At 65.2% G+C, this 18,833-nt stretch overlaps 4 protein-coding genes across 16 annotated transcripts; 1 reads left to right on the top strand and 3 right to left on the bottom strand.

Moving 5' to 3' along the window:
* Positions 1-12: 12 nt before the first annotated feature.
* On the bottom strand, positions 13-4,076 carry LRRC14 (leucine rich repeat containing 14). 5 transcript variants are annotated; one of them, XM_065902929.1, is made up of 5 exons: positions 4,026-4,076; positions 3,485-3,616; positions 1,962-2,315; positions 1,194-1,778; positions 13-1,097 (listed from the first exon to the last, which is right to left on the bottom strand). In XM_065902929.1, the coding sequence occupies exons 2-5, from the start codon at positions 3,487-3,489 to the stop codon at positions 530-532; spliced, it is 1,512 nt and encodes a 503-aa protein (XP_065759001.1). In that variant the 5' UTR covers positions 3,490-3,616; positions 4,026-4,076; the 3' UTR covers positions 13-529. The 5 variants fall into 5 exon arrangements, with proteins under 5 accessions (XP_065759001.1, XP_065759003.1, XP_065759002.1 ...); XM_065902931.1 differs by having other exon boundaries at positions 3,586-3,616; positions 4,026-4,059; XM_065902930.1 differs by having other exon boundaries at positions 3,920-4,037.
* A 182-nt stretch (positions 4,077-4,258) lies between these two features.
* On the top strand, positions 4,259-10,764 carry RECQL4 (RecQ like helicase 4). Of its 3 annotated transcripts, none has more exons than XM_065902664.1 (23): positions 4,259-4,359; positions 4,424-4,457; positions 4,579-4,679; positions 4,898-5,038; positions 5,352-5,953; positions 6,046-6,145; positions 6,223-6,349; positions 6,458-6,571; positions 6,673-6,801; positions 6,885-6,977; positions 7,055-7,191; positions 7,582-7,665; positions 7,745-7,918; positions 8,093-8,272; positions 8,344-8,485; positions 8,564-8,826; positions 8,906-9,191; positions 9,265-9,394; positions 9,473-9,639; positions 9,713-9,893; positions 9,975-10,128; positions 10,269-10,377; positions 10,468-10,764. In XM_065902664.1, the coding sequence occupies exons 1-23, from the start codon at positions 4,276-4,278 to the stop codon at positions 10,590-10,592; spliced, it is 3,657 nt and encodes a 1,218-aa protein (XP_065758736.1). In that variant the 5' UTR covers positions 4,259-4,275; the 3' UTR covers positions 10,593-10,764. The 3 variants fall into 3 exon arrangements, 2 of the variants coding, with proteins under 2 accessions (XP_065758736.1, XP_065758735.1); XM_065902663.1 differs by having other exon boundaries at positions 4,558-4,679; XR_010658635.1 differs by lacking the exons at positions 9,473-9,639; positions 10,468-10,764 and having other exon boundaries at positions 4,558-4,679; positions 10,269-10,373.
* A 119-nt stretch (positions 10,765-10,883) lies between these two features.
* MFSD3 (major facilitator superfamily domain containing 3) lies at positions 10,884-13,120 on the bottom strand. 3 transcript variants are annotated; one of them, XM_065902486.1, is made up of 5 exons: positions 12,005-13,120; positions 11,565-11,712; positions 11,358-11,482; positions 11,184-11,293; positions 10,884-11,099 (listed from the first exon to the last, which is right to left on the bottom strand). In XM_065902486.1, the coding sequence occupies exons 1-5, from the start codon at positions 12,969-12,971 to the stop codon at positions 10,926-10,928; spliced, it is 1,524 nt and encodes a 507-aa protein (XP_065758558.1). In that variant the 5' UTR covers positions 12,972-13,120; the 3' UTR covers positions 10,884-10,925. The 3 variants fall into 3 exon arrangements, with proteins under 3 accessions (XP_065758558.1, XP_065758559.1, XP_065758560.1); XM_065902487.1 differs by having other exon boundaries at positions 11,184-11,264; XM_065902488.1 differs by lacking the exon at positions 11,358-11,482.
* A 1,149-nt stretch (positions 13,121-14,269) lies between these two features.
* Positions 14,270-18,832, bottom strand: GPT (glutamic--pyruvic transaminase). Of its 5 annotated transcripts, XM_065902480.1 has the most exons (13): positions 18,248-18,830; positions 17,607-17,718; positions 16,979-17,144; positions 16,654-16,743; positions 16,471-16,579; positions 16,163-16,296; positions 15,831-16,074; positions 15,596-15,675; positions 15,370-15,506; positions 15,083-15,257; positions 14,852-15,007; positions 14,648-14,760; positions 14,270-14,577 (listed from the first exon to the last, which is right to left on the bottom strand). In XM_065902480.1, the coding sequence occupies exons 2-13, from the start codon at positions 17,648-17,650 to the stop codon at positions 14,487-14,489; spliced, it is 1,539 nt and encodes a 512-aa protein (XP_065758552.1). In that variant the 5' UTR covers positions 17,651-17,718; positions 18,248-18,830; the 3' UTR covers positions 14,270-14,486. The 5 variants fall into 5 exon arrangements, with proteins under 5 accessions (XP_065758552.1, XP_065758551.1, XP_065758553.1 ...); XM_065902479.1 differs by having other exon boundaries at positions 17,607-18,830; XM_065902481.1 differs by lacking the exon at positions 17,607-17,718 and having other exon boundaries at positions 18,248-18,829.
* Between the last annotated feature and the right edge of the window lies 1 nt (position 18,833).

Here is an 18,833-nt window from a genome sequence, read left to right as displayed (position 1 = left end):
CACTCTAACCAATTAGGACAGAAAAAAGTCACAGATTTAAGTTCTAAGCACACTGCACATTTGTACCTTTTAAGACACCCTCTGGCACCAAAATCCAGAAGAGGTAAGAGGCCCCACAGTGCCTGGATTCCCAACGCTCTGTGAAGTAGGCCCCTGTCCCAACTTCCAACCCAGAGAAATCTGCTCTTGGGGAGGGCCTAGAGGAAAAAATCATCTCTCAGCTTGAAGACCCCAGGACACTGAAGGGCAGCTAAGTGCAGCCAAACCAAGCAGGGCCATGTAGGCCTGGAATCCAGCCCTTGGGCCCACAGATGGTCAGCCAGCCAGGGGAGCAGGCGCAGGACAAACTGCACACGGTGCTGCAGAAAGCATGGGGAGGCTCAAGGCGAGCCCTGGAGCAAAGAAATCAGGCCACTGCCATTGTGTCAGGCCTGCAGCAGGGTTCCAGGATAGGCTCTGCCTACCCAAGGGGCAAGGGGCTTCTGGCAGCCCTGGACCCCAGGACAGTCTCTCACCCAGAGCTTGGAGGTCACAGGCTAAAGTAGTCTGCAGCCAGGCGCCCATAGATGTCTGTGGTCCAGAGCACATGTGCACGGCCTGAGGCCAATAGCAACTGGTGCAACTCGGCCTCCACACGGGCAAACTTCTCCTCATTGATGGAGGCTTCCAGGAGGACAGACGCAGGCGGGGGCCAGGGCAGGCCCTCATAGCAGTCCACGGGGAAAGGGTGCACCACTGTGCGCAGCTCAGCCTGCACCACTGAGTCCCGCAGTAGCTCCCTGAGCCCTGCCACGGACAGCGGGTTGCCGTAGAGGCCGAGGTAGCGGAGGCTGGCACAACGAGTCAGCACAGGGAGTGTGGCCAGCAGCTGGGTATCAGCAAGCTGGCACTCGGTCAGTTCGAGGTGCAACAGTGTGGCTGCTGCTGCCTGCAGTAGACCCTGGAAGGGCTCCAGCTGGCTCCCAGACAGGTCATTGCCACTCAGGTCCAACTTCTTGAGGTGGACAGCATGGGAGCTCCGTGCCAGAAAACGCAGGTCCTCAGGCAGCAGGGCACAGAAGGCTAGCTCCAGGCTCTCCAGGGGGCTCTGCAGGGTGCTGGGGTGAGAACATAAGGGGTCACAAATAGGCAGAGCCAGGGGAGGGTCTGCTGGAGGGGAAGGGAAAGGCAGGGCCATAGCAGAGTTCACTCACCTGAGCAGTTGGTCCAGCCGCCCTGAGAGGAGAGAGGAGCCCATGCTGAGTTCCCGCAGACAGGTGAAGCGGCCCATCTGGGCCAGAAAGTAGCGGAAGTTATCCTCACCATCCACGGAGGGCTGCCGAGAGTCCCCATGCACATAGTGCAGCCGCAGGCTGGCCAGGTGCTGGAAGCGGGCCACGTGTGGGATGATGACAGACAAACCACGCAGGCCCAAGTTGTTGAAGCGCAGGTCCACGCGGCGCAAGCAGCCTGCATCCAGAAGCTGCAGCAGGGCCACGGTATTGCGCATGGGCAGGTCCTCAGCCCGCAGGTCCCGACAGCAGAGCCGCAGTGGGCTGCCTACGCTGCTGCGGAGTGCCTCCCGCAAGAATGCATAGGAAGCCCGGTTCACCCGCAGGTCCACACGCACCTCCACAGGAACAGGGGCCAGGCCAGGCTCTGCAGTCCTGCCCTGCTGCTGTGCGATGCACGTGCGGGCCACAGCTGCCGTGCAATCCCACATGCTCATGGTGCCAGGGTCCTGCTCCACGCCGTCATCCAGGAGGCCCGTCATATCCAGCACCCGCAGCGCATGCTTCCTGGGAGCATGGGTGGGCTGAGGCAGGAGACAAGGGGACAGAGCCCACACCCACTCCCAGCCACCTTGGGACAGAAGCAACATGCCTATTTCTGCACTGAGCTCTTGCACCACCTGGAACCTCTTGGAGGACCCGTTCTGCATCCCCCCACCAGGCGTGAAGGTCCCTCCAGTGAGCCCATACCTGCAGAGGGGCTGCGTGCCAGCCTCAGTCTCCGGGGTGTGGAGCCGGGCAGTCAGGCCCAGGATCACAGCTTGCATGCTTTCTGTGCTGGGCCGCTCCTGCAGCAGGGCCCGGCTGCAGTGGGCACACTCCTGCAGCAGCTGCTGGAAGCTGAGCAGCGGGAAAGGCCAAGTGTGCACCAGCTCACGCAGCACTACCGTCTTCTTCTCCATGAAGGCAACTTTGAACAGCAAGGGGAAGAGCTCTCGCGGCAGCAGGGGCAGGGCCTGGCAGGCGGCCGGCTGGCACTGGAGCACCTGCCGTGTGCTCAGGAACACGAGGGTGTGCATGGCGCTGGGCCAGGCAGGAGGCCACCTGCAGGGAGGTGCCCTTCAGTGGGGAGGACAGACTCCAGTCCTACCCTCTCCATGCTGGTGGTGGGAAAGCTCAGCCTGGTGCTTGGCACAGAGCAGAGAACCATGGCTCTGACAAGCAAGTGCCAGATACTTCGCAACAGGCTGAAAAAAGGAGAAAGGAGAAAAAGGCCACCCCCGTCCCGGCCCCTGAGAAGCACGGGGGCCTCTCTAGGGAGACAAAGCCACCAAGCAGCATATAAACAGCAATGGCACCAGAGACGACCAGCCTGTGTAGGCATGCTTTTGATGGCTGCTGCTCTGCAGGGCACACCATCTGTTTTTCAGGCCTTCCACTTATCAAGAGATCCTCCCCTTCTTAAACATAGAAAAAAGCCAACCCCCACCCCTGGCCAAGCACTAGAAGGATGAGATAATCCCAGGGGTTGGAAGGTGCATCACAGCACCCTCTCTCAGCCGCCTCACAAGCTCCTGGAGGCTGCCCTTGAATTCTGCACAGCACAGCAAAGAGGAGTTGAAACTATAGATACAATTTAATAAACAGCAGGACAAGTAGAAAGCACCAGAACTCAGTGAACTCTGAGTCTGAAGAGCTAGAGTAACCCAAGCCCTCAATGTGTTCTAACTACTATCGTCCAGAAGCACTGTCAGGAATGGAGACCCCTGGAGATTTACAAAGAAGAATGATTCACCCATCAGGGTCCTTGCCACCTGTGTAAATGTCTCTCTTCCCTGGAGAACCATGATAAGAGAACAAGTAACAAACCCATGGGATTCAAAGACCCCAAGCTAGGGGCCTTTTCTGAGATAGGTATTGACAGCTGTCAAAGGTATATCCAAGCTGACAAGGAGCACCAAAGAGATGCCTGAGACCACAAGGTACGTGCGTGACAGCTCTGCTGCTGACCTACTGTGTGCCAGGCACCTCATCCTCAAAACTGCCTCCGGACCACTTCCCTGAAACTGTTAGGAAACTAAGACCTGCTGCTGCTAAGTCACGTCAGTCGTGTCAGACTCTTTGCGACCCCATAGACGGCAGCCCACCAGGCTCCTGTCCCTGGGATTCTTCAGGCAAGAATACTGGAGTGGGTCGCCATTTCAAGGTCACAGCCCAGGTAACGAGCTTGGGAAGGGTGGCAGCCTGGCCCCAGAGCCCCAGCTCTTGCGGACCTCATACACAAGTCCTAAGGGCGCTGGTTCCTGAGAAGCCCGGGACGTCAACCCTCCGTCTCGCTCTGCCTGAGGATAAATCTCGCGAGGACGATTCATACCTCGCTGTGAGACGACAGACCAACCGAGCACCTGTCACGAGAGAAAATGAAAGCAGCCAGTGTGGTCACTATGGGAGGAGTCTCGGCGTGGTAGCCACCGCCCCCTCCCACCGGTCCACGGCTCCAGTGTTTCCCTGAAGACGCTCCCGCACGGCTCCTCCGGGCCTCCAGCGGCGGGAGCCCGTCAATTCGACGCCCTCCGTCTCTCCGGCGGGGCCTGCCTCTCGAAGACGGAGCGTCGTCCCCCAGGACCCGAGGCCGCTCAGCCCGGCGCCCGATGCGGCTCTTCCCCTTCCCGCGGTTGCCCCGCCCGGGCTGCCGCCCCCGCTCCCACCTCCGGTGCGGCGCCGCCCCGAGTGCCCGCACCCTCCTTGTGCGGCCAGGCAGAGAAGGAGCAACAAGCCGCCGTGCTCCGTCCCCACCAGGCAGCCCGCGCTCACCCGGACCCAAGCCGCCGCCACCGCCGCCGGCCCCGCCTCGCCGTACGTCGCGCTCCGCCTGCGCCGTCGCGCGCCGCGATGTCGTAAACGCACTTCATTGGTTGCCGCAGCAGGGCCCCGCGGATTGGCTGCCCCAGCCCAGGGGCCGCCGCGGTGTTACGCCTCAAACGCTGCCGAGCGTCCCCATTGGCTGGCGACCGGCATCGCCCTCTAGGCGGGAGATTCGCTGGGTGCCAAGCTTCCGGCGACCATGGAGCGGCTGCGGGACGTACGGGAGCGGCTGCAGGCGTGGGAGCTCGCGTTTCGGCGGCGGAGCGGACGGCGGCCGGGCAAGGTGCGGGCTGGCCATGGGCGGGGAGCTGAGGGCGCGGCATCCGCCTGACGCGTTCCCTTTACAGGAAGACGTGGAAGCGGCGCCCGAGGAGACCCGCGGTGAGTCCGCGGGCGTGGGGCGGAGGGAGTGGCCAAGGCAGTGGGCCAGGGGCGGGAGGCCTCCACGCCCCCTCCCAGGGGAATCTTGACACCAATTCAGATCCCCTGACCCCGCTCTCAGCTCTGTACCGAGAGTACCGCTCCCTGAAGGAAGCACTGGGCCAGGCCGGCAGCGTCGAGCCTCACAGCTCGAAGCAGTCGCTTCCCGCGGCGGCCGAGCAGGTACCTGGGCTTGACATCCCAATCCCTGGGTCAACATCCTGTATGCCGGAGCCGGGAGGAGTCGTGACCCAACCTCAGCGGGAACGGGGGGCAGAGGGGGAAGGGTGAGAGGGTGGAGGAAGGACAGCCCCTCCTCTGGTGTCTCGGAGGTGTAGACATCTCGGTTCCCCCTCACACACCAGCTTCTCCGTGGTTTAGGTCTCTACTGTCTCCTGCAGATGTTGGAGCCCAGTTGCTGGGGGCACCACTTGAATCGGGCTGCGACCCAGAGTCCCCGTCCTTCCTCAAGGTGGAACCCTCAGGAGTCTGCGCAGGACTATGGGAAGAGGCTTAAGACCAACCTAAAGGGCAGTCTGCAGGTGAGGGGTGAGGGCCTGGCAGACAGTGCATCCAGAGTGGGTCCAGAGCGGGTCCAGAGCTGCAGGTGGCCCCAGGCAGAATTACCAGATACCCATCCCTGTCAAGAGTCTCACAGGTAGTCATGTTCACCTGTGCGCACACAGCCAGCGCAGCTCCACAGAGGAGCTCAAGGTCAGCCTCTGTTCTCAGCTTCCTTTATGTCCCAGCCTTTTGCTTCTCACCTTACCTAGCTGTTACAGGTGGGGCCTCCAGCACGTATGAGTCTGTTGCACCCCAAGGGCCTGAGTTCCTGCTTGCTTGTCTCCCTCCCAGGCTAGGTCAACCCTGGGCCGGATACCCCGGCTTGCACAAAGATCCTCTGCCAAGATCCCTTCACCGGAGCCACCAGGCACAGCAGCTGCCCCCATCTTTCCAGAAAATGTCAATGAGGTGCTCCCTCAGCCTCCCAGGCCCCAGCTGAGGCCAGGCCGGCTCCAGCAGCTGAGGGCATCCCTGAGGCTGCGACTGGGCTCCCTCGACCCTGATTGGCTGCAGCGCTGTCACAACAGGACCCCGGATTTTCTGGAGGTTCCCAGGACCTGCCAGCCTGACCTGGGTGCAGAGGATTCACAGCTTCTGACTGCAGCTGTTGCATCTGTTCTCAGCCCCAGTGCTGGTTGTGAGGTGCCTTTGCAGGGCGCAGAGGTTCCAGCCTTACCAGCAGCTGGTGTCAGTGCAGGGAAGTGTCAGCCTGGTGACCATCAAGGCAAGAAGCGGAGTCGGAGTGGGGAGCTGGAGGGAAGCCTTGCACAGACCCAGCAGGGCACTGACCAAGCAGGACCCCTGCCCAAGGGAGCTGGGGCTGCAGGGCCTGCAGGGGGCTGTCCAGAGCAGCCTGCGAAGGCACAGCCCCCAGGCAGGACCCCAGTCTCCAGGTATCACTGCTCTAACCTCCCAGCAGGGCTGCCCTCAGTTGAGCCAGTGTGGGGAGGGCTGTGGGCATTGCTGACCTGTGCATTTCTTCCAGATCTGCCATCCAGGACAGGGGGAACTATGTGCGGCTCAACATGAAGCAGCGATGCTATGTGCGGGGCCGGGCCCTGCGGGGCAGGCTCCTTCGCAAGCAGGTGAGATGGTGGTACCAGGTGCTCCCCCCAACTGCCCTGCTGCTTGCCCTGTGATCCTTCTTTGTGTCCCCAACCAGGCATGGAAGCAGAAGTGGCAGAAAAAAGGGGAGTGTTTTGGAGGTGGTCAGCCCAGAGCCCCAGCCCAGGATTCTTGCTCCCAGCATGGACAGCTCAGCCACTTGGCATCCCGGTGCCCTCAGCCTGGTGAGGCCTCTGCCCTGGATGCCAGCCTGCTTACAGGGGTGTCGTGCTCTTTGGGGAGGCAATTCTGACTAAAGCAAAGGCCCTACTAATTCCCTGCTTCCGGTCCAGAACCTCTCCTGGCCCCTCAGGAGGAGAATGTCAAGGCTGCGAATGGCGCACAGACCCAGCCCACGTTACAGGAAGAGTCCCTGAGGACCGGTGCGGCCTGCTGCCAACTCTCTGGTGAGTTAAGAGGTGGAGGAGAGGCTGTAGCAAGTTGCTGTCTTGGCACTGTGACGCCAGCCCAGCCCAGGGCTCCCGTTCTGTTCGTATGTTCTCCGCAGATGAAGAAGACGCTGAGCCTGGGGCGCCTGAGCTGCTGGTGCCCACGGGGCAGTCTGGGTCCAGGGCGCCCTGCCCGCCTCTTTCCGTGCCTCCACTCTACCCACTGGGGCCCTCGGGTCAGGTGGCAGGTCAGCAGATGCCTAATGGCCCAGGCCTGGATGAAAGGGTTAGGATGACTCGCAGCAAAGCTGACTGACACCTGTGTCCACAGACACACCGGCTGAGGTGTTTCAGGCCCTGGAGCAACTGGGGCACCAAGCCTTCTACCCTGGGCAGGAGCGTGTGGTCATGCGGATCCTGTCTGGTGAGTTGGCTGGCAGGAGAGTGGTGGGGCTGAGGCCAGGCTGCAGGACGGCTGTCTTGACTCTAGATCACACTCAGGTGTGTCCACCCTGCTGGTGCTGCCCACGGGGGCTGGTAAGTCCCTGTGCTACCAGCTCCCAGCGCTACTCTACTTCCGGCGAAGCCCCTGCCTCACCCTGGTCATCTCTCCTCTCATGTCACTCATGGATGACCAGGTAGGTGGACAGGGCCTGTGGACACACGCAAAAGGCAAGGACTGGTATCCATGGCTCTGCCGACCCACTTGGCTGCTGTTTCTTGTCCCACTCCCACCCCAGAGCTGCAAGGTATCAGGCCCTTTCCACTCTGTCCACAAGTTGGCAGTGGCCCAAAGGCACAGGGACACGGCTGCTTAGACCCAGTCCCACCCACCAGAGGAGCAGCTTGGTAGAAGCGCCCCCAATGGGACCCGTCCCCAGTGCGCCTCAGTCAAGGCCCACAGGCAGCTCTGGCCTCTCCTCCCTAAAGGGCCTGGAAGGGAGCCAGCAGTTGTCAGGTGAAACCATGCTAGAAGGCCTTTGGGAAAGGGCCAGGGCATGCAACAGGCTGTGCTCCTGTCCCTGCAGCTCTCTGGCCTGCCCCCCGGCTTGAAGGGGGCCTGCATTCACTCGGGGATGACCAAGAAGCAGCGGGACTCTGCCCTGCAGAAGGTGAGGGGGCCTCCCAGGGCCAGAAGGGCAGAGCAGCGGGCAGAGCCAGGTGCTGCTGCTGACCAGCGGGCCTCCTCAGGCTCGTGCGGCCCAAGTGCAGGTGCTGATGCTATCCCCAGAGGCGCTGGTCGGGGCCGGTGCTGGCACCCTCCTCTCTCAGCTGCCGCCGATCGCCTTTGCCTGCCTCGACGAGGCCCACTGTCTCTCTCAGTGGTCCCACAACTTCCGGCCCTGTTACTTGCGTGTCTGTCAGGTGAGCCTGGGTGGGTGGGGGAGCATGCAGAGCAGGGGGGTGGCGCTGGCTCACGTCCCCCTCACAGACGCTGTGGGACCGGCCGGGCGTCCGCTGCATGCCTGTCAGGTGAGCCTGGGCGGGTGGGGCAGTGCACAGAGCAGGGGGTGGTGCTGGCTCACGGCCCCCTCACAGACGCTGCAGGACCAGACGGGCGTCCACTGCTTCTTGGGCCTTACAGCCACGGCCACACGCAGCACTGCCCTCGACGTGGCCTGGCACCTGGGCGTGACCGAGGAGTCCGTGCTCAGAGGGCCAGCTACCATCCCTGCCAACCTGCACCTCTCCGTGTCCTCGGACAGGGACCCAGACCAGGTAAGCGTGCGTGCGTGGGCCTGGTGGCGGCCCTGCCTCCCAGCTCTCTGCAGTGACCCTCGTCCCCATAGGCACTGGTGACACTGCTGCGGAGTGACCGTTTCCGGGCTCTGAACTCCGTCATCATCTACTGCCACAGGCGAGAGGACACAGAGCGTGTCGCCGCCCTGCTGCGCACCTGCCTGCACGAGGCCCGGGACCCAGGGCCCCAGGGTGAGGCGAGGCAGGCCTGCCCCCCGTGGACGCGCCCCGGGCACGTGCCCTACCTGACCGCCCTGGTCTTCTCTGCAGGCCGAGCACCGGAGGCTGTGGCCGAGGCCTACCACGCTGGCCTGTGCAGCCGAGAGCGGCGGCGGGTGCAGCGGGCCTTCATGGAGGGCCGGCTGCGCATGGTGGTGGCCACAGTGGCCTTCGGGATGGGACTGGACCGGCCGGATGTACGGGCTGTGCTGCACCTGGGCCTGCCCCCCAGCTTCGAGAGCTACGTGCAGGCAGTGGGCCGCGCGGGGCGTGACGGGCAGCCGGCACACTGCCACCTCTTCCTTCGGCCCCAGGTGGGTGCCCACCCCGCCCCCAGCAGCTCCCCCAGCCCCACGTGGGGCTGTGCCCCACGTTCACACCGCTCTGCCCCAGGGCCAGGACCTGCGGGAGCTGCGCAGACATGTGCATGCCAACGCTGTGGATTTCCTCGCTGTGAAGAGGCTGGTGCAGCGTGTGTTCTCTCCCTGCACTTGTCCCCAGCGGCCCCCAGAACAGGAGGGCAGCAGGAGTGGGGAAGGGCACTTGGCCGGGGCCCCTGTAGCTGCGAGCGCCCAGGATCCTGGCCAGCCCAACATCCCACACACACCCCGGTGCCCAGGCCATGAGCGGGTGCTCCCAGTGCAGCCAACTGTGCAGGCCCTGGATATGCCGGAGGAGGGTGAGGAGCAGGGGCATGCGCGGCGGGGCTAGGGGGTTCCACAGGCCCCAAGTGAGCTCTGCTCTGCCCACAGCCATTGAGACGCTGCTGTGCTACCTGGAGCTGCACCCACGGCGCTGGCTGAAGCTGCTCGCGCCCACCCATGCCCGCTGCCACCTGCGCTGGCCTGGGGGCCCCACCCAGCTCCAGGCCCTGGCCCGCAGGTGAGCACACGTCCCACCCAAGCTGTCGACAGGGACAGAGGACAGGGCTGCCAATCACATGCCGCCCCCCTGGCACAGGTGCCCCCCACTGGCTCTGTACTTGGCCCAGCAGCACCCCGACATGAGGCGGGGGTGTAGTTCTGTGGAGCTAGATCTCGTCGAGCTGGTGGACTCTACGGGCTGGGAGCTGGGCCCTGTGCGGCGGGCTCTCCTCCAGCTGCAGTGGGACCCAGAGCCTGGGACAGGTGCGCCCACCCCCAGCCCTGCTTGCCCCCCTCTCCCTGCCCCTCTGCCAGTTATTGACACCCTATCTGGCAGGTGTGCCCCAGGGCACGGGGGTGCTGGTGGAGTTCAGGGAGACGGCCTTCCACCTGCACAGCCCAGGGGACCTGACGGCCCAGGAGATGGACCAGATCTGCGACTTCCTGCACAGCCGTGTGCAGGCCCGAGAGCAAGAGGCCCTGACCCGCCTGCACCACACCTTCCGGGCTTTTCACAGGTGCAAGAGGAGGTCAGCAGGGCGTGGGCCACCCCACCCTGCCCCAGGCAGGCCCCTCTTGACAGGCTCTCCCCTCCACAGCGTGGCATTCCCCAGCTGCGGACCGTGCCTGGAGCAGCCCGCCTGGGAGCACAGCAGCAGGCTCAAGGCTGTGCTCAGTCAGTATTTTGAGGAAGAGTCAGAGCAGCCAGGGGGCCTGGAGCCAGAGAACGACCCCAAGCTGGGACAGGACAGGGTGAGTGTCAGGGCCCGGAGGTGTGGCTGCAGAGGGTGCACCTGTCTGCGGGCACACACCCGCCTCCTGCTGGCGTTGTGGTGGGCCGTGCAGAAGAGCGAGCAGTGGACGCCAGGCTGGCCTGACTGTCCCCCCCGCAGCTCCAGGACTGGGAAGACCAGATCCGCCGGGACATCCGCCAGCTCCTGTCCTCGTGGCCAGAGCAGCGATTCTCAGGCAGGGCTGTGGCCCGGGTCTTCCATGGCATCGGTGAGGACCTGGGAGGCCTGGCCCTGAGGGAGGTGGGGGCTGGGGTCACACCTGGCCCAGAGTCCTCAGCTGCATCTCCTCCCCCTCCAGGGAGCCCCTGCTATCCAGCCCAGGTGTTCGGGCGAGACCAGCGCTTCTGGAGGAAGTACCTGCACCTGAGCTTCCCTGCCCTCATGCACCTGGCCACGCAGGAGCTCCTGCTGTGGGGCCGCTGACCACCCTTTTGCAGAAGACCCAGCGCCCCCTTGTCCCAGACAGGGGCCTAAGTGGGGCTGCAAGGCCACAGTGTAGGGGTGTCAGGTGTACGGGGTCCTCAGGGTACAGATGGAGGGGGATGCAGTGATCAGGACAGTGACCCACCACCCCAAACACACCCCACCACCAGGAGCATGGGGGCAGAGAGGCCCCAAAGTGCTGAATAAAAGTTGCTCGAGTTGTTTTCAGGATCCTTCCTTCCACTGGGAACAACCCCATAGTCTGGGGATGACTCTGCACAACACTTGCCCCAGAAGCACACTCCACTTTATTGATGAGTTCAGCCTTTCAGCTCAGGCCAGGGTGTTGGGCGCAAAGCCCAGGTACAGCATGGGGGTGGCTGAGAGAGCTAAGAAGAGAGAGAAGCAGAGGCGTGGCCCCAGGCTATCAGCCAGGGCTCCTGCCAGTGTGCCCACCAGCAGCTTCCCCAGCAGCTCCAGAGTGGCCAGGAGACTGTAGTGTGTGGCCTGCGGGGTGGACGGAGGATGTCACGTCAGGACCTGCTTGGACTCCAGGCCCACAGCCCCCGATGTTGCAACCATGGTTCTCACCTGCAGGGCGCTGGGTGCCAGCTGACTGCAGCGCATCATCATGGTGAAGGTGGTGGTTGTGACCAAGCCCCCCAGGAGGTGCTGCAGACACAGACTCAGCAGGGCTGCCCCTGGGAGGGTGAGGGTCAGCAAGGCCCAGGGCCCCAGGCTCTGCCCCCCATGGCCCACCCTCACCTCTCAGGACTGTGCCAGGGACGGGGTTGGCTCTGGGGCTGTTCAGCTGAAAGAGCAGGGCAGTCTGGTAGGCCAGGCCCCCAAGATGGAACCGAAGCACTGACCTCAGGAGGGGCAGTGGCTGCCTGAGGGGGAGACAGGGCAGGTCAGAGGGCACAGGGAAGGAGAGGGGAGCAGGTGGGTAGGGTGTGCTGAGGGGGTGCTCACCAACGCCTGGCCAGCAGGACCCCACCCAGGGATGAGCCAGCAATGGAGCAGAGCACAGCACCCACACCGTTCCACAGCCCCAGCTCTGGGGTGGAGATGCCGCCGTCCAGCAAGAGCAGTGGGAACAGGCCACTGGCACCCTGCTCACCTGTGGAGAGACAGTCAGTAGGGGCAGCTTGCCCTGCTTCTCCACCTCGGCCTCAGGCGCCAGCAGACAGGTGGGCTAGGCTTTGGCCAAATTCAGGGTCAGCACGAAGCAGCTCAGAGAGGCCCGCAGGGGTGTGGCTGGGGCTAGACCTGCACACAGGAAACAAGGCCCAGTCTCACAGTCGGCGGGGCGGGGGCGGGGGGGGGGGTCCAGGCCTCAGGTCAGACCCCACAGAGGGAAGGCAGCCCTGCGCCAGTTCCTGGAGACCCACCCGTGCTACTGCCTGACTCACCCAGCTTGTAGGTGAGCACGAAGCCCGCTGTCCACAGGGTCCCAGGCACCGCCAGCAAGTCCTGCTGAAGGTGCAGGCTGGGACGGGGGTGCGCTGAGGGCGGGGGTGTGGGCAGCTGTCGCAGGGCGGGCGCCACCCAGGCCGCGGCTGCAGCCAGCCAGTAGGTGGCGGCCAAGAGCAGGAAGAGCAGCGTCCAGGAGAGCGCGGGCAGGAGGGCCAGCAGTCCACCGCCGGCCAGGGCGGCCCCCAGCTTGTAAGCAACCACCTGCACGGTATTGCCGGGCCCCAGCTCAGCCGGCTCCAGGAGCCGCACGGCCAGCATGTCCAGGGCCACGTCCTGCACGGCCGCAGCCAGATTCAGCAGCAGGAGCAGCGCCGCCAGCGAGACAGGCAGCGCGGCCCCGCCGGCGCCGGCAGGAGGCAGGGCTGCCAACAGCCCGCACACCAGGCCCAAGGCAGCCGTGCTGAGTGCCAGCCAGCCCCTTGGGGAGCCCCACGTGTCTACTAGCGGGGCCCAAAAGAGCTTGAGCAGCCACGGCGCGTATAGCGCCTTGGCCAGCCCCACGCGCGTCAGGGAAAGGCCACGGGCGCGCAGCAGCACGGGCAGCAGGCCTGACTGCAGGCCGTAGGGCAGGCCCTGCACTAGGTAGAGGCCGGCCAGGGGCAGCAGCTTCCCGCGCATGGCCAGGGGGCGCGGCCCTGGGGCGGGAGCCGCGTTCAGGGCCAGACGGGCAGGATAAGGGGTCCCGCTCAGAGCAGGGGCAGGGCAGGGTCCGATCCGTCCAGTTGCGATGGGGTTAGGGGTCACACAGCGGCACGACTGGGGCTGGATCACGGGTGGCCAGGCTGGCACCCGCGACCACGCCTTCGGGTCCCGCGGGCTCAGCACCCGAGAAGCTGGACGTCTCGGCGGCGGAGCTGGGCAGCCCTCGCGCGCCACAGCGCAGCCCGGAAACGCGGTGGCCATAGAGAACGTGGGTGGGCTAGAGCGCCGACAGCCCGCGCGCGCCCCCGGTGGCCGATTGGCTTCGAACGTCGGAAACCGGGGCCCATCCAGGTCCCTCCCCGGCCGTCTGACCGGTTCCCAGACGCCCCTCAGCCTCCGGAAGTGCCGCAGGTGTCCCACCTGGGGCCTGGTGGCTACCAGTTCCGCTGGGTCGCCTAGCGGCTCCACAGAGCAGCTGTCCTCTCAAGCCTCCGCGGTCGGCTGCTGCTTCCTTGGCTCCGGTGCCCTTCAGCTCCCTGAACTCGTGGTCTCAGCGCCCTCTGGAGGCCGGTGGCTGAAGAGGGTCGTGGGAAAGGCCTGAGCCCCGTTCATCCCACCCACGCTTCCGGCTGCTGCCCCACAGGCTCTGGTGTCCAGTGAGGAGGCGGCCCCGAGAGCCTGTCTAGGCTCCAGGTGGCCTCAGCGGTGGTGGTGGTGGGGGGAGTCCCCACACCCCAAGGGTCTCACACAGCCTCTCGGGCCCAGAGCTATGCTGATGCCTGAGGACACCTGAGGCCCAGGGGAGCCAGTGAAACCCGCACTGTGGTTAAGAACCCCCTCCCGAGCTGAGCTGGGACCTTGGCCAGTAGTTTCCCCAAGCCCGTGGGTCTCTGAAGCCAGCCAACCCTTAAACCAACTCATAGGCATTTGAGCCAAGACCCCTGGTCAGCTACCAAGGCCACATGGAGTGAGTTTCCTGTCATTTCTATGCATTTCAGGAGCCCAGGTCTCCTCTTCTGTGAAATGGGGACTAAAGTGCCCACCACAGAGGACCCACAACAGTGACAGTAGGTGCTCGTCCTTGAGGGCCAGTGTCAAGGACATATGGTTGGCTGCCCATCTGGGTCAGCCCCCAGCCTGGGTCCTTTAGGCTGGTGCTCCAAAGGGCACCTCTTCCTCACCATTTTCTGAGCTCTCTTCACCCAAACCTGCCCCAGCTCTGGGGGCCCTCCTCTCTGTTTTCCAGCCCAAGTACTGCATTTGCAGGTGGATGTCACACACTCCACACGAGCATGACAGAGGTGACCCACGTGCCCTTCCACCCCCACCCCTTAGCCGACATTGCTCCTCCGCCAGGTGTCAAAGCGGCAGAACCGCTGTCACCTGCCCCGTCTGGAAACCAAGACGCCCTCCTTGCCCTCTCAGGGCTGCTCGGTTTCCCTCTGCCAACTCCGCCAGTTCCCATCCAGCCAACTCCAACCTGTAAGAATGTCCGCTCCTCAGGAAGCCCTCCTTGACCATGCCCCGGCCCCCAGGCCTGCACAGAACCCAGACAGATAGGCAGTCAGGAGTGGACGAGGCTGCAAAGGTGCACACGGGTGTGCACGTGGCCTCCAAGCAGCCCGGCCAGCCCATTGCTTTATTAGGGCCTGCGGAGGGGCAGGGGCTCTGCCACACAGGCAGCAGCAGCAAGTCCAGAGGCTCCAGAGGCCCCAGGGCCAAGTGCCCTCAGTCGGAGGTCGTCCCTTCTGGCCGGCCCTGGCTTCTGACGGGTCCTCAGGAGTACTCGCGGGTGAACTTGGCATGGAACTGGCTCAGCTTCTCCAGCAGGGGCCGCAGCTTCTCCATGGGGGGCAGAATAGTCATCCTAAAAGGGGGAAGAAAGTAAGCGAAAGCGGTGGGGGTCAAGGGGAGGGGCTGCGCAAGCAGGGCCTCACCGAAAGTGGTAGGTGCCTTCTCGTTGTCCGAAGCCACTCCCAGGCACCACGCAGATGCCAGTCTCCTCTAGGAGGCGCAGGCAGAAGAACATGTCGGGAGCCAGGCCCAGCTCCTGGGGGTTCGAGAGGATGGGAAGGGACGATCAGGGAGGACGTCCCCGGGCCCGCGGGCCCTGCCCGGCCTGCCCGTCCCGCACGTCGGACCTGAGCGCGCTGCACCGCACGCGGGGGCAGCTGCACGCGCGGGAAGGAATACATGGCGCCCTGAACCGGGTTGCAGCGGATGCCGGGAGCTTCGTTGAAGACCTGCTCCGTGAGCTTGGCCTTAGCCGCTAGCTCGGCCAGCACCGCCTGCCTCTCCTGTGGCCAAGGAGGGAGGGTTGGTCAAGCCAGGCCGGGCGCGGCGCCCCGACGCCCGCGGCCCCGCCCACTCACCGCCTGGAACTGCGCGAAGGAGGGGTCGGAGGGCGCGGGCGGGCTGACAGCCACGTCGAGCAGGACCTGGCCCGGGGTGGGCGGGCACAGCCGCACGCTCCGCAGCTTCTGCATCTGCTGCTTCACCGCGGCGTCCATGTTCACCACCTCCACGTAGCCGCCGCGGAAGCCGCACCTGCGACGCGAAGGCGGGCGTCGAGGCATGGCTGGCAAGGAGGGGCCAGCCTGGCGACGAGAGCCCAGCCGCCGCCCGAGTTCTGGGCCCCGCCCGCCCAGCCCGCACGCACTCGCCCAAGTAGCCCTTGGAGATCGAGTGGAAGGAGGCGAGCTCTTGTCGCGCCGCGTACGGTGGCCCCATCTCCATGAGCACCTTCTTGAACGAGTGGAACTGCGAGCCCTTGGCGTACACGTTGTCTTGGTATACCTGGACGAGCGGCCGGGAGACGGCGGGCCGCGTCACTGGAGCGCACGCCGCCGCCCGCCGCCCCCTCCCCGCGGGCGCCCCGCCAGCACCTCATCGGCCAGTAGGAAAAGCCTTTCCTCAAAAGCGAAGCGGATCACGTCCTCGATGCACTCGCGGGTCTGCACCTGCCCTGGGGCGCGGGGGTGCGACAGGTCCGGGGTCAGCGGAGGGGGCGCTCTGCTCTGCGCAGGGCGGCGGGCGGAGGGGAAGGCTGACCCAGGCGCGGCGGACAGGCATGCCTGTTCGGGCCTGGGCGGCGGGACGGGGACGGGTGGGGTCGCGCACCGGTGGGGTTCCCGGGGTTGATGACGCAGAGCGCGCGGGGGCGGCAGTGGTCACGCGCCTGGCCCAGCGCGCGCCGCAGCTCGGCCACGTCGAGCGACCAGGCACGCTCCTCGTCCAGATAGTAGTCCACCTGCACCGCGTTGAACTCGGCCAGCGCAGCGGAGTAGAGTGGATACTGAGGGATAGGGATGAGCACGCCCGTGCGCGTGCGACCCTCGCCGGTTACCAGCAATTTCAGCACCGTCTGCGGAAGGGATGGGAAGTGGGGTTGGCAGATCCTCCTGGCTGCGCACTAGGAGCCGCGGTGGCTTCCCGCACAGGCCCCGGCCTACCACAATGGCATCACTGGCCCCCGTGGACAGGAAGATGTTATTGGGGTCGGCGGGAATTCCTCCATCACGCCGCTCAATGTACCGCGCCACGTCCTCGCGGATCATCTGGACACCAGCGCTGATGCTGTAGGCCCCTGAGCGGGGGGACGAGAGGTCCCCTCGCTGCCCACGTGAGGAAACCCAACCCCCTTCCAGCGGCAGGCCCACCCCTCTCCCGGGACAGCCTCCCTCCAGCTCCTGCTCACCGCCCCCCCCCCCCCCCCCCCCCCGCCCAACTCCCCCGGGCTTGGGCGGGTTCTGGTGCTCACCCAGGCTGTGGCCCCCACAGGCCTGCAAGATGCGTTCTGCCTTCCTCTTGGCGTCCTCGGGGAAATCAGGGCTGTTCAGGAGATCCGGATGGACGCAGAGGGCCAGGACCTGGGAGGAGTGAGTGCTGGGGCCAGGGTCCACGGACTGATTAGGGGAGGGTGCAGGGCAGCGCTGAGCCTCACCTGGCGCGGGAAGGTGATAGGGATCTGCCCCATGGCCTGTGCGTCCCCGATATTGGCACGGATGACCTCAGTGAAGGGCTTCTTTACGCCCTGGAGGGAGGCGGGGAGTGCAGTGAGGGGGGAGCTTATCACTCCCACAGGTCTTGCCTCCTAAGGCGGGGGGTGGGGAGGGACCCGTTCGGGGCCCTCTCACCAGGCCCAGGGGACAGGCAGGGGTTGGGGGACCTGCCTGGGCCCCTCTTGCCAGGCCCGGGGGGTTTGGGGGGCAGGGGCGCGGGGGACTGCCTGGGGTCCTCTCGCCAGGCCCGGGGGGTTGGGAACATACCTGGCGCAGCTCCTGCTCCAGCTCCAGCGCCCGCTGCACAATGGGGCCTCGCACCGCGTACTCCACCCTCCGGACACAAGGATTCATGGAGTCCAGTGTCAGCACTTTCTCCTTCAGCCCATTTGCTGCCTCCTGGCTGTGCTCACCTGCCCTCAGGGCCATGACTCTGCTCAGATGGGCAGGAAGGAGGCTTAGGAGGCGGCAGGATCCAGAAGTGGGAGTGAGGTCAGCCGGTCGAGGCTCGGTGGGCCAGGGCTGGGAAGGGGAAGCCTGGGAAGGGGGCGCCCTGTTGGCTGCAGCCTGCTGGCCCCACTGAGAGTACAGAAGAGGCTGAAGAAGGAGCCGAGCTGCCAGGCCCCACCCGCCTGGGCACAGTTCTGCCCTGGGAGCCACAGGGAGTGGGTGAGAAGGCAGGCGGGGCTTGGGGTGAGGCCCGGTGCCCGCCCAGCGTCCCCAGGACAGGGGACAGGAGACCCACATGGGGCAGGGACAGGCGGAACGGGCCAGTGGCTCCGCGGGATGAGGTCTGGGGGTGGGGAGGGGGCTGAGCGCCCTGAGGGGTCCACAGAGCTGGGAGGACTGGGCCCTGAGCGAGCGGGAGTGAGGCCCGGGGCCTCAGCATAGTTACCCCAGTAGGGCTCGGCTAAGGCCCAGCCCTCTTGGACCCCCCATCTTTGCTCCCGGCCAGCAGAGCAGGCCTGTCTCCCGGGTAACTGAGCCAGGCCTCAGGAATCTTGGGGCTGTTGGGGGAGGGGAGCGAGGCTTCAGACGTGGGTCTGCGCTGGGGACCAGGCCTGGGCCAGCAAGAGCCCTGTGTTTGGACCTTGGTCCCCCATCAGTGCTGCAAGGCTGGAGTCTCTGGGTTGGGGTGCTGGGAGGGGCAGGGGCAGGGCAGCTCTGGGCCTTCGCAGGGCCTTTGGGACACCTCTGCAGTTCCGGGCTGCTGTCTTGCCCTTTCGCCAAACACGTACCAGCCTGGAGCTGCCCTTGGGGCTGCACCAGGGGCAGGGTGACCTAAGCGCCCCCTCCCTGAGGCTCCTGATTGGTGCAGAGAGTGGGAAGGGAGCTATGATAAGCCTCAGGGCCCACCTCTGCAGGCCCTGCAGGGAGCGATAGGCCCCGTGTGGCCTGCCCAGCCCCAGGCTCCAACAGCACACCGAGGGCCAGGGAGCGCCCTTCTCAGCGGAGCTGGGCAGGCCTGTGGCGCGCCGGCCCCTTGGCTCCCACGGGTGGGAGAGGAAACCGGAGCCCAGGCAGCTGGCCTCTCACCTGGCGCCTCTTGCTCCGCGGCCACCGCTGCCTCCCAGAGCGCAGGCCTCTCTGGCCCCGAGGCAGAAGCGCAGGCTGATAGGGCCCCAGCCTCAGGCAGAGCCCGCCTCTGCCCGCCCCCTGGCAGCAGGGCCCAAGTGGCAGCTGTGGCGAGCAGACCCTGGGCAGCCGCCCCGGCCCACACGCTAAATTTAACCGGCAGCCTCCCCCAACTCTGCTGGGGACACCCCTCCAAACACTCATGCTCAAGGAAGGGACCACGGACTCTGGGCTGACCAGGTAAGTGAGTGTCCAGCAGAGAGGGTGACCCCAGCCCATGGCACCCAGCACTCGTGGCCGGGCCAAGCAACCTGCCGGGGACAGACAAGCTGGCAGGGCCCCAGCCCTCCCAAGTGAGGCCCCTAAGTGGCCCTGTCACCCCAACGCATCATGCCTGGCCAGCTCAGAGCCTGTTTGCCAGCCCAAGCGGAAGCTGGCAGCCAGGGCCCCGGGGCTGCATGCCAGGAACGGGGAACCCACCCCCGACAGGGAGGCTTCTGACACAAGCCTTGACCGCTTTGCCCTGCTGGCTCTGGCCAAGAGCCTT

The sequence above is a fragment of the Muntiacus reevesi genome, chromosome 12, assembly GCF_963930625.1.
Source record: "Muntiacus reevesi chromosome 12, mMunRee1.1, whole genome shotgun sequence".
Classification (NCBI taxonomy): Eukaryota; Metazoa; Chordata; class Mammalia; order Artiodactyla; family Cervidae; genus Muntiacus; species Muntiacus reevesi.
This window is presented reverse-complemented; position numbering and strand designations above follow the sequence as displayed.